At 48.6% G+C, this 13,707-nt stretch overlaps 1 protein-coding gene across 1 annotated transcript in view; it reads left to right on the top strand.

The window, feature by feature from the left end:
* The window catches only part of LOC144947968 (NXPE family member 4-like), a 53,621-nt gene extending 43,397 nt beyond the window's left edge, over positions 1-10,224 (top strand). Inside the window, exons 4-5 of the mRNA XM_078877399.1 lie at positions 2,179-2,193; positions 9,689-10,224. Coding sequence (XP_078733525.1) covers positions 2,179-2,193; positions 9,689-10,224 — 551 coding nt within the window. The remainder of the gene's footprint in view (positions 1-2,178; positions 2,194-9,688) is intronic.
* Positions 10,225-13,707: the final 3,483 nt, after the last annotated feature.

Raw genomic sequence — 13,707 nt, 5'->3', positions numbered from 1 at the left:
GATATCGGCTGCACTGACCTGTTGCGCCACCACATAGCTACAGGGGACGCGGCCCCTATTCGTCAGAATCCCTTCCGGCTCAGCCCAGCCGAGAAGGAACATGTGCAATCGGCGGTTAATGATATGTTGGCGGCCGATATCATTTCGCCCTCTTCTAGTCCGTGGGGTGCTCCTATTGTCCTAGTAAAGAAACAGGACGGGTCCTTGCGGTTTTGTGTCGATTTCCGCCGCTTAAACAAAATCTCGATGGCGGATGCGTATCCGCTCCCCAGGATGGATGAGTCGCTGGATGCCTTGGCGGGAGCGCAGTTTTTTTCCACACTCGATCTGCTTTCTGGATTTTGGCAATTGCCACTCGATAACGAGTCTAAACCTAAAACTGCTTTCCGGACACCTGGGGGCCTATTTGAATTCAACCGTTTGCCCATGGGCTTACATTCCGCTCCCGCCACGTTCCAGAGACTCATGGAATTGGTTTTGTCGGGCCTCCAATGGGATACCTGTTTGATTTATCTCGACGATATCATCGTCTTTAGTCGGACTTTCGAGGAGCACCTCCAGCGACTGAGAGCGGTGTTCCTCAGAATGCGTTCCGCTAAGCTTAAATTTAAACCGGCTAAATGTTTTCTGCTTCGGGAATCGGTCAGGTATTTGGGCCATATCGTGAGTCGTTCAGGGATCTCGACGGACCCTGCTAAGACGCATTGCGTCAGCTCATGGCCAACGCCAACCTCGGTCACGGAGGTTCGTAGTTTCATTGGTTTCGCCTCCTATTACCGTCGTTTTGTCAAGCAATTTGCCACCATAGCCAGGCCCCTGCACGCTTTGACGGCTAAGGGTGTGAGGTTTCACTGGGGGGCGGAAGAGGAGGCTGTGTTCTGCTCCCTCCGTGACGCCTTGGTGCAGGCTCCCCCCTTGTGTTACCCCGATTTCACACAACCGTTTTTGCTTGACACAGACGCCAGCAATACGGGTATCGGGGGGGTGCTCTCACAGGTGGTCGGGGGGGTTGAACGGGTGGTCGCCTACGGTAGTAGAGTTCTTTCCCCCGCCGAACAACGCTATTGCGTAACTCGTCGTGAATTGTTAGCCATTGTGTTTTTTACACAGCAATTCAGGCCGTATCTTTACGGCCGTCATTTTACGGTCCGTACGGACCATGCGGCTCTACAATACGCTATGCGCGTGGCACAGCCATCGGGCCAATTGTCCCGATGGTTGGAGGTCCTTCAAGACTACCAATTCACGACGATTTACCGCAAGGGGTTGCGACACTCAAATGCGGACGCCTTGTCGCGGTTGCCTCCGTGCACGGACTGCACATGTTTGTTGGGATCGGCGCGGTGCAAACCCCCGGTCGCCGGCACCCCGGGAGTTGCGCTCGCCGCCACTGACACCCCGGGAGAAGACGCCCCCACGGGGAGGGATTCGCTGTTGTCGTTGTCCCTCATTGAGTGGGGCCGCCTCCAGATGTCCGACAGCTCCCTACTTACGCTACGTCGGAAAGTTGGCGCTCCCGAGGTAGGGGAGGCGCGGGTCGGTTCCTGGGTGTGCAGACAGGGCCTTTTGATGAAGTGGGACAACATGTCCCGGCGTCACGTGCTCGTTGTGCCTGTTGCTATGCGGGGTAGGGTTGTTCTGGCAGCTCATGAACGGCTCATGCATCTGGGTTTTCACAAAACGCTCGCCCTAATCCAGCGAGACTATTATTGGCCGGGGATGGGTAACGACGTGGCGAATATTCTTAAGGGATGCGTAGGGTGCGCCAAAAGGAAACCGCCACCATTGGCAGCTAATCCACCGCTGCAATCCATTCAGGTTTCGCGTATAAACGAATTGGTAGCGTTGGACATCTTGGGGCCCTTTCCGGCTACACCAAGGGGAAATAGGTTCCTGCTGGTTGGCGTGGAATACTTCACCCGATGGCCTATGGTATGGCCGCTCGCCAACCAGTCGGCTGCGGCGGTGGCGGACGCCTTTGTCCAGGGTTATGTTTTGGACAGGGGCGCCCCCGAACGCTTGCTGACGGATCAAGGAAATAATTTTTCGAGCGTTTTGTTGCGCGAGGTGTGCGACCTGTTGGGTACAAAGAAAGTGCGTACTTCCCCCTACCACCCGCAGACTGACGGGATGGTTGAGCGTCTGAACAGGACGATTACGTCTATGTTGTGCCAACAGGTCTGCGACGATCAGGTTGATTGGGACTTACAGGTGCCGGGGGTACTCGCGGCCTATCGAATGGCCCCTCATGCGGCGACGGGGTTTTCCCCATTTTTTCTTATGTATGGGCGGGAGGCCGATCCGGCCATGGACGTCCAACTGGGGATTTCCCAGCCACGTGCAAAATCTAAATTGGCAGACCACATCAAATTTAATATCGCCAAATTGACTGAAGCGCGGGAGGCGGCAAGGTTGAATTCGCGGTCGCGGCAAATTGCGAACGAGAAATTGCATGAGCGGAGGGTGCATACGCATGATTGGAAACCAGGCGATAAGGCCTGGCTGCATTGTCCACATGCACCGTTGGCTACGTCCCCCAAGTTGTTGAGACCTTGGAGGGGACCGGTGGAAATTGTGCGGGTTGCACGACCCCAGAGTATACAGATTAAATGGGGGAAACGCCGTTGGTACGTGCACCCCTCCCGACTGAAGCCCTATGCGGCACCGTGTGACCCCGTTCTGTGCCGTGACGACCAGGCGTGTGATGTGACCGTCGACTCGGGGAGGGAGGTGTCGCAGGCTGATCCTCACGTGTCTCCACCTGACCCACCCCCAGGTGCCTCGGGCTTGACGGCTGCTGACCGTCGAGAGCCTGAACCCCGGGGCACGCACGGGTCCTCGATGCCTGGCCGATGTCTTCCTGAACCGCCGGCACCACCGGACGTTCAACCGCGTCTGGTGCCGTACGACGGACCGGCAAGGCGGACTCGGGCTAGGGCTCAACAATTTTCATGAAGACGTTTTTTCTCTACACCGAGCTCGCCCGGTGTTCCCCTCTGCCGGGGTAATGTCCCGTTGTAGGGACGCTCGGAAAAAGAAGGGGACACTGCACGAGTCGAAAGAAAAAAAAAGATTTTTCCATTTATTTTCCTTTTTGCATACACATTGCTATTGTCACTCGCCGGTTTGTATATATTGTTCTATTGTCGGGGTGGCATTGGTTGAGGGTTGCGGATGGTAGTGTTCGCGTCGTGTTGTGTTGTTAAGTTAGTTGTTGTTCTTGTTGTTGTGTTGTGTTACGGGGCACACAGGGCGGTTTGTATATTTTTATAGCAGCCGGGTCGGCTGCGAGCTATGTGGTAGGGGGTGATGTAGTGGTGGTATTGACGTGCGCCGACTGTGACAGTGATGGATCACGGGGCGGCGCGGGGTGCGGGGTTGGGCACGCGTTGTGGGCGTGGTGTGGACGCGCGCGCCGGGAGTGACAGATGACGGGGCGGCGCGGCGTGGGTGGTGAGGCACGATGAGATGTGGGAAAAGAGGATCGTAGCCAGCGCCCAGCGATTGGTCGAATAAGTGGGTGCTCGCAGCGACGTCCGCAGGTGGGGTATAAAGGGGGACGCGCGAGAGCACTCGGGGAGAGTTACCCAGTTGAAGACCCGAAGACGGAGCTGAAGACCTAGTGCCCCGAGACCCCTAGTCCCGCCGTCCTTGTGGGGACCGGGGCCCTGTGTGGCTCGGAGGCGAGGCTGTGGGACCCGGGGTCCGACGCCCCCGTGGGTCGGGCTGGGGACCCACAGTCGAGACGGATACCCCGGGCAGGGAGTGTCCCGAGTAGCTCAGTGGCGTTAGTCGCCGAGTAGCTAAGTGGATGTTGGTCATCCGAGTAGCTCAGTGGCGTTAGTCGCCGAGTAGCTAAGTGGGTGTTTGTCACCCGAGATACTAAGTGGATGTTGGTCATCCGAGTAGCTCAGTGGGCGTTAGTCGCCAAGTAGCTAAGTGGGTGTTTGTCACCCGAGATACTAAGTGGGTGTTTGTCACCCGAGATACTAAGTGGGTGTTTGTCACCCGAGATACAAAGTAGGTGTTAGTCACCTGTAAACGAGTTTGATAAAATAAAGAGTGTGTTACCCGTGAAGTCGTCTCCCGCCGAGTTACTACATTACATATGTACACCCGCACGGTAGTGACGTTCCCCCCACGTATTGACGCCATGTGTGTGTGTGTGTAGGCCCACATTGTAGAGACGTTACAAGCCACTAGACTTGTACTACTTGTACTTCTGGTGCTTTGCTTCTACATTTGCGCTGGTTGCCCCGTCCATGCTGTTTATGCCACACAGCTTTGCTCACTCTGAAAGCCCTTATAAGAAGTTGCATTTGGAGGCTTGCCCCCTCTTTTCTTCTGCCTGATGAAGACCGCTTGTTTTGCTATCGAAACTTCATGTTTTTGTGCTTTTATTTTAAATTTCTATTTTTATCTTAATAAAAAAAAGTTTTTATTTTCTATTTACGTGACTTTACCGAAAGAACCAAGAATATTAATTCCTGCAGTCACGAAAGTTTTAAGTCAATATTGAATGATCCTTTGGTTTAATACTTCAATACAAAACTTCCATAATTCGTTATGAAGTTGATTTGCTTTACCCAGACCTAATGGCACTTATGTATGTGTAGTATTGTGAATGACGGTGGGAGACCACTTGACGGGTAGCACACTTTATTAACACTTGTCTTGCCACAATAACACGTGTGGTCACTACAGCTCACGCTACACGTTACACCCGACACGTGTGGTTACTACAGCTCACGCTACACGTTCCACACGACACGTGTGGTTACTACAGCTCACGCTACACGTTCCACCCGGCTACACACACACGGGCATTCCAGCCCCGTAGCATCCGGGGGAACCTACAGACCCACCCCAGCTTGGGTATGGGTCACGACCTCTGGGTCCCGCGGCCCGGCCCTCACACGGACGTCCGGCCCCGGGTCCCAAGGTCCCGCCTCTGAGCCACACAGGGTCCCGGTCCCTACAAGGACAGCGGGACTAGGTGTCACCAACTCCCCGAGCGCCCACGCGCACCGCCTTATATAGCCCTCCGCTCCGAGGAGACGGAGCCTATGCGGACCGCGATGTGAGCACCCACCTTAGTCGACCAATCACCACGCGCTGCCACACGATCCCTTCACTGTCAGCGCGCGTCACCAACACACAGCCAATCACCACCACATAACCCATGACCCCGCGCTGACCTACGATCCCTCACTGTCAGCGCGCGTCACCAACACACACAGCCAATCACCACGCGCTGACACACGATCCCTACTGCCAGCGCGTATCACCACTACATATGGATAAATGGATGTTTATTAAACATGCAACTAGTCGTAGTCAAAATCTAACTATATGCTGTATTGTCATGTAACAACATATCCTACCCCCAAAGTTAACATTTAATACCATGATGTTTAAGATTATTCATATGCATGAGGTTCAAAATCATTTGAACGTTTCAACTTTCCAGATACCAGGGTTTGCTAATTCAAAAAGAGAAGGCAAGGTACATTATTGTCTTTTTGCATTGTATTTTTCCTAGGTTAGGCAGCGAGTTTATAGTGTTTTGCAATGGGTCCTCCCTTGTGTAAAATTTCTCTCTCAGAAATTAACGTGGGTCACTCCTTGCCTCTGCAAGAATTATTCCTTCATGGCCTGTCATGAAAGTGTTCCTCCTTTACTACATGAGATAGGTTAATTCCCGGGAAGCAAAATATACTATGGCTTCAAGGCCCTCCTCAGCTCTGGTTATTTTCATCCTGCCTGTTTGATCGATGTCTTTTGTATTCTGTTTCGCCGCTTCTCATTCTCGTGATGTTTTGGCTTTGTCATCTGGTTTTCCCGACTTTCAGCATGCAGGGGACGCATATTTGTTTCCAAGGAGCTATGCCATTAAAATAGATAATATCACACTTACTCTTTTTTTGGAAAAGGCATATATACAACACAACCATACTAATCGGAGGTGTGGGGAAAAGACAACAAACACGTAAACAACTGTTCTCAAGAAATGAGTTTTCAATATAGATATGAAAGTGCATGGCTCCAGTGACTTCCTAATGTTGAATGTGTAGTGGGCTCAAACTGACTCGCAGACGTACTCTTTGGAGACAACACATTTATTAACACCAACACACTAACACAAAGGGGTAACTACCCCTTAACACTATAACAACCTATGGTGGTGGACCACCAGGCGGACTGCACTAATTACACCGTAACTAGCTACAACGGACCGGACCCCAGCTCGGGTTCGGGTCCACGTGTTGGAGATTCTGTAGAACGTAGAACGTGGAGTCTTCAGAATGAACGACAACAGCCGGTCCCACTGGGGGACCAGGCTTATATCCCCAGTGGCGGGGTTCGCTCCGCCCATAGCCACGACCACCTTCTCGAATCCTCGAGGAGGATCTTGACCTGGACACGTGATCACCCCTAGCCCGCCTTTGGGGGTTCACGTGTATCCACCACCGGTCACGTGTCCTCCGGGGTCAACCAGAGTGCCATGGCCCCTTGTAACCCCATTCCGTGCCCCGCACTCTCGTATCCTTATACTGTCGGGGCTGGCACTGCACGCAGAGCGTGGTGCCATCAATCACTGTCAGTCAGCTCACCGAGCCCCGCTAGGGCCGGTACTGCATCCACATTCCAGTGGTATCTGTGATGTCAATTCATCGCATGCCGTGCCTCTCCCAGGCCAGCTTCACACAGTGACATCCAACGATGTCACTACAAATAGGTGAGCGTTCCAGATGGCCGAAGAAACACATCTGAAAGTACACAATGCGGTGACCATCTTTGTTTGATGGTTAGCCAAAAACTGCTGTGAGGATGATGGAAATTCGCGTGATGATGATTTATGCTCATTGAGGAGATCAGCAGGGTATTGTGGTTCATTTAATGCAAGCACATTGTGTGTATACTGAGTGCGACCTCATAATATATTCGTTCGTCAACCGGAAGCCAATGCAGCTCGACGAGCACTGGACGGACATGGCAACTCGTCTGAGGAGCTCTGCATCTGGAATCTCAGGAGCTTAACCTCGTCATCACTTTGAGTGATCCTGCATGAGAACCCTAAATTCAGAGATTAGGACTTTTTGACTAGGACCTTGGGGTTTCCATCTCTTATGATTTGACTTGAGTGTTAAAATGAAAGAGTGCTATCTCTTTGCCGAGAGTCGTGAATTTCAAATTTGAGTGCTAGACTTTTACCTTGACCTATATTTCTTGAACAGTGTGGCAATATAGTAAACAAATAGTGTGACGATAATGACCAGATGTATATGAAAATTTGGGTGAAGGTTTTTATTGAGTTATAGAGAGCGAGTATTGCGTGTGTATAAATAAAGAGTTTAAATTCACAAAGCAAAAGCTTAACTGGAACTATTCTCACGTGCGATTGCTGACTGGCCGGGTTGTCTGCACTCTACAGCTACTCAGGAGACCCGCAGGCCCACTCTCACGTGCGTAGAGGTCATGTCTGGGCATGCTGAGAGTTAGATGGGGGAACACAGGGGAGAGGGGGGACCACATCCAAAGGTGATTGTAGGGGTCACGCGTGGATGCCGCGACCGCACCCAATGGGAATTATTGAAAAAAGGCGATAGGGGAGATTGGGGGGGGGGGGGGGGGCAAGAGGGAAATTTAGTGGGAAAAGGGGAGGGGCCTGGAGACACTGGTGGAAAGTCCCAGAAATAAAAAAGGGAGAGAGGCTACATGAGGAATTTGTTGGTCTGGAGCTCATGGCTGGGTTGAAGGAGTGCGTGCCGCGTCACCTGCCCTGCAGAGGGTTCGTGCTGCGTTGCTAGGAACAATGACGTTGCCTTACCCGGACGAGTCGTGTGGACGCCTCTGGTCGAGAACAGAAACTGCACGTGGATCCAGAAACATGATTCACGATATGATTGGCAGATACAAGCCCCACTGGTCTAGATTCGAAAGAAAACTGTCTTCGGTGTGGACCAATCCGTTTCAAAGACAATGCATATGCTATCAGAGTATGATAATAGGTTTTTCCCCTTTCTTCTGGCAACAAAAACAGGTTAAGATGTTTAAACACCAAACTGAAACCTTTTACAAGGAATCAGGTCTGCATTAACCACAATGCTTGTGGTCAGAATGCAAAAAAAACCATACTATGATCATATATGCATAGTCCTTGAAACGGATTGATCCACACCAGAGACAACTTTCTTTTGAGCCTCGTCTCAAATGGTGTAAGACCAGAGGACGCCAAAAGGCTGTACGCCAAAAGGCTGTACGCATTGTGGCGTCCTCTGGATGTACACCAAAAGGCTGTACGCCTTGTGGCGTCCTCTTGTCTAACACCGTTTGAGACGAGGCTCAAAAGAAAGCTGTCTCTGGTGTGAATCAATCGTTTCAAGGACTATGCATATAAAATCAGAGTATGTTTTTTGGTTGCATCCTGACCACAAGCATTGTGGTTAATGCAGACATGATTCCTTGTAAAATGTTTCAGTTTGGTGTTTTTACATCTTAACACCTGTTTTGTTGCCAGAAAAAGAGGGGAAACCCTATTCTCATATTTTGGTACTGGTGTAGTGTTATAAGGACGGACTTCTAAACTTCTTTATGGCACACACTGTTTATTATCTTAATAGACAGTCCCTATCACACTAAGGGGTATATGGTCCCCTCACCCGTTACCCTCAGAAGGTACAAGCCTCCGGACCTTGCAGGCTATCTAATCTCCCTGCTCTCCCAGCGTCATCTGGCGGGACCTAGGGCATCTCTCCCCGACCACTGGTTACTCTGAGCCCTAGCCCTGATAAGGGCTGGAGGGCTTGGTCCAGGGTCCTAGACGTTTTCGGCCGACTTGGGTCTTCGTGTAGCAGAACTCCCCTGAGCTCTCAGCGCTCTGGCTTTTATACCTGTTCGTGGCCGGGTTGTCCAATCCCCGGCCACCTTGTAGAACCCTGCGATTGGTCCTTCCCAATCTGGTATTTGGATCCTACCTCACCCCATTTGACCCTGACCGTTTGGTTGAGCGGGAAACCCTTGTTTACGATCCGCTCTCTCAGTTTGCGAGACCCTGACCGTTTGATTGAGCGGGAAAACCTTGTTTACGATCTGCTCTCACAGTTTGCGAACAGCGAGTAGTTAACACCACTACATCGGCAAAGGAGGTCCCATGATGGTCTAGCATTGTTATGATGTCTTTACAGATAGCGTGTTCTTCTCGTATAGGTGTTATTCCAGAGTGTATATGTATTTTTTTCACTACGAGTTGCTGATTAGCATTGCATTTTTCATATGTAAAATGCGTACAATAAGCAGATAACTAATGAAAGTAGGTTGCTGATTACATTGCAACGTTTCTTATCATCATCGCAACAAGACAGATATGGAGGTTAAAAAGGAAGTTATTTGTAGGCAATTCGATTCACTGTATTCGGCACGCATTGCAGTCCAGCTCATAGTTTTATTTTCAGAAGGAAGCAAGCCAGAAAGTTGTCATCTTGATAAATAGCTGAGCTTCTTTGCTGTAATTGGAGGAAGCAAGCACTGTCGTAGGTTAATGGATATCAGGCCTCAGTCATTAACCTCTCCTGCTGAATAAAGGCATTATATGAATCTAGAAATGACGAGATAAGAGCTACAAACAGGAGTTGAATAATGCCTCAATGTTTCACTCGATGATTGCATTGTGCGTGCATTCATACAGATGTGGACAAGTCATCGGGCCTCAATCGTGGGAAGAACCAGCCAAGATATGCTTTTGACAACAACACAAACACCACACTGCGGTGGTACTGCCACGGGTACCCGGTGATCACGCCCTACACGTTCACAAGGGACATCGAATATGTCTCGAAGCGCATAGACGCTATCGGCGGGGGAGACAGCATCGTCATTGCGATCAGCCTGGGTGCTCATTTCACCGCCTTCCCACTGATCTTGTTCCAGCGAAGGCTTCTGAACATCAGGGCGGCGGTGGAGCGGCTGCATGCGCGATGGAGTCCCCGGGCCAGGGTGGTGGTGAAACTGGCCAACACTCGCAACACGGGCGACAACATCGAGGTGTTCAACAACTGGAACACATTTCAGTTCAACAGCGTGATGCTGGAGGCATTCAGGGGTCTCGAGGTGGCGTTTGTCGATGCCTGGGAGATGACTGCGTCGATCAGCATGCGGATGATCCACCCCAGCGACTGGGTCGTCAAGAATCAAATTGACCTCTTTCTATCTTACATCTGTTGAGTCTACAAATGCAATATGCACCGCAAATGATGAGAAAACCTCATGTCACCGAGTAAATTCTTCGTGCAGGGTGGATGGAGTTGGTGGTCTAGACAAGGCTAAGAGCATTCTGCATGCAATCCAGTGGTCAGGATTGTAGCTGTGCCTTGCTGATATTTCTGGGAACACCTTTCAATGTTGCTTAATTTAATGTCTGATTGATCCACATTCTTCACCAGTCACCAATGATGCACACAGAGGCCTATGGACTGATATAGATTGATCTGTGATTTAACAGGAATCTCAAGAACAGGTCTAGTGAGTTGATTGCCTTGGCCCGGTCACTAATAACTGTAGAAAATATTTGAAAATAATCCTTATGCTTAATTTGATAAATTTTGACCTTGAGAATGAACATTGGTTTGATTGTGATGCGATTAACATTACCCGCATGCACAGATCTGGTGGTAAGTGCTGACCTTTGCAGTGCAAGAAACAGTGGTCACTGAAGGGAACCTAAAAGCAGTTACGCGATATCCACTTCTGTGGGCCGCTCCAAATGGATTATTTGACTAATGACAGGTCGCCCACAGCATAGTCAGTACAACATTTAGGATCTAAGAAAAGAAACCGCGATGTCTGGAACGATACGATGGAGGGCGACTTCATCGACTAAACATTTAACTATCCTAGCAACTGACTTTTAAAATACCAGCTCGACTTGCTTTTTTGTTATTTTGCTTCAAGTATTTCATGTATTTTCGTGACCAATTACTCGTACACTTTGGAATGAGTGTATTGCATTAGTTGTTTGAGTACTGACATTATTTTCACATGCAAAAATCCCACTGTGTAGGTTGTCCTAGTTATGCTGTGGTGTATCTCTCCAAGTTATTTCGGGGTTGTAACCTCATCATGAGATTGAACACGATGTAACACGATGTAACCCATCTACAGCCACAATTGTACTGCACTGGAAAAAAGCGTGCATTAGCAGTTTGTTAACGGATAGCATCACCATAGAGTGGTGGTTCCAAACGCTGTGTTACAAACGATGTAAATTCGTGGCCAAATCTGTACATAACATACTTAAAAAGAACAAACAGTTCCAGCGTTTATGACACTGGGTTCCTGGAAACCCGTCGTAAAACGGATCGTTGTAAATCTGACCCTATTTTCCCAAAGACAATCGAAACAGGAGAAACATCACTTGCCCAATGTGTTTTTTCCCTTTATATCAGCCGTATTTAACAGGATGTACTGGGTTGGAATCTTCAAAAACAGTCAAGAATAATCAAATCTATACCACGAGTCACATTAGAAACCAGCCTGACTCTGTTCAAATGTGTTCGCAGCCATGTTATATAATGCGTCGTAAATCAAGTTTGTGTCCTAAATCTAGGTTCTGCGATCCATTGTGGCATTATTTAAACGTTGTAAATGTGGGTAGTCGAAAATGGAACCGTCATAAACTCGAGACAGCCTGCATAGAGGCCACTCAGGGCGATATATTTTTTCATTGCCAATGATTTCTCACCAGCGATGTTGAATGCAGTTTCATTCAGTGTGTAATGACAACAGCACTCCTCCAAATACCCCGTAGCTATGGTTAACGGAAAAAAATCCATCATCTCCCTTCCCACTTTCCACGCTACATTTTTAGTTTGTGACTCCTTCAGTGGTGTACATGTTTGTGCAAATGTAGCAGTATTAGTTTCACAATTTTTTTCCCGGCATAACCTGTTCTAAACCTCTTTCTTGAAAAATATTAGCAGGGGTTAATCATATGGATTGTTGTCTTCAATCTGGTACCTTGAAGCATAAGTCTTGCAAGATACACGATATGAAAGCAGGCTTTCGTGACTGCAGGAATTCATATTCTTTGGGTTTTTTGTTGTTGTTTTAGTTGTTTGTTTTATATTTTGTGTTGTTTGTTGTTTTTTGTTATTTTCTTTGAACCTTTGTACGTTACTTTACCGAAAGACCCAAAGAATACTGCAAATGATATTGGCACCGTGGTGGCGAGATGTTAACTTCCTCGCCTGGTATACAGAAGGGCGAGGGTTTGATCCCGACCCTGATACCTGTTATATATTTGGAGTGTGCATGTCTCTCCCTGTGGTCACGTGATTTTTTCTCGGCGTTTATAGCATTTGACTGCTGCTGTAAATTTCCACACGGTCATAAGCCACTTAGTTGAACTACCATTTGTGGCCAGGTACGCTTCTGAAAAAGAGCTACACAGCTCAGTGGGTATTAACTGGTAAAATAAAATATTTTATGTATAGTTTCAATTGTTTAATAATATCTGCCCGTGTCCAAGCAACTAGCATTCACCGTGAACAACTTTCTGTGAAGAAGAAGAAGCCCGCTGGGCTTGAGCCAGTTCTGGACGAGCCTGTTACAAATCATACATTTGTATTAAAGGACGACCTTTTAACCGCTCGCATTTTGACAGCCCTGTGTGAAGATTAAGGGAGCGAACACAAAATCTATTGTACACACTGAAGTTCCTTGGTTGTGATGGGGGGAAAGTACTCTCCCGCCTTGTTTAACTGCGCGACGAGGTAAAATCTATTGGCACGACAGTTCATAATAGTAGTTTTTTTGGTTAGATCACGTAAGCATAAATGTGTCGTTAACCCACCACCACCAAACACAGCCAATAAATTAGGTTTGTTACGTTAACATAAACGTGCCAATAAGTTGCAATTCTTAGTCGTGTATCGAAGGATAAACCCACAACATTTGCAATTTGAGTACCATAACGGTCGGTCGTGTGTTAAAGGGTAAACCCACAACATTTGTAATTTGAGGACCATAACGCTTTGCTGGTAATTACAACAACCAGCTTTATCGAGCGAATTGTGCCGGAATTGAACGTTTGTTATTAATAGCATTGGTCGTGAAAGCATGCGTGTTAAACTGAACGACAGTTGCTGTCAAGTCTTCGATCTCTCGGACCGAGTGCAGTAATTTTTCATGGCTTGCTCAATTGGTATAACCAGCTAATATTTTCAGCGTTCTGAATGGGCTTAATCTTGCTTTGCATGGAAAATCTGTCCCCATCTTTCATGTCCGGGACAAAGTAAAAGCTGTTTAAGTGAAGACGGAGATGTGGTTTTCCAGCCTCCATCGCCCAGAATGTTTTTACATTTTTACAACTCTTGCTGATTTCCTTCTTACGTCCGTGGAATAAATAGCTGGGCACATTGTTGAAGACGAGCGCACCTAACTAGGCCTTCACGAGCAATTCGGAACGAATTTCCAAGAACCAGACGCAGGATCAGAAATCCATTTGGAAACGAGGACCACAATGAATAGATCAGTGGCAAGCTTCCACCAAAAGAGATGGACTATATTGTGGGATGCTGAAGCTCATTGTCAGCGAGAAAAGTTTGACGGACTTTGGTCTTCAGGTGAAAGTCAGAGTATCCTGGGCTCGTCCACACAGCTCTGAAGCACCAATTGCCTGTTTATATAAACATACAACTGCGGAATTAG

The sequence above is a fragment of the Lampetra fluviatilis genome, chromosome 48 (assembly GCF_964198595.1).
Source record: "Lampetra fluviatilis chromosome 48, kcLamFluv1.1, whole genome shotgun sequence".
Taxonomy (NCBI): domain Eukaryota; kingdom Metazoa; phylum Chordata; class Hyperoartia; order Petromyzontiformes; family Petromyzontidae; genus Lampetra; species Lampetra fluviatilis.
The sequence above is the reverse complement of the archived record's forward strand: the minus strand, read 5'-3'. Positions and strand labels throughout refer to the sequence as shown.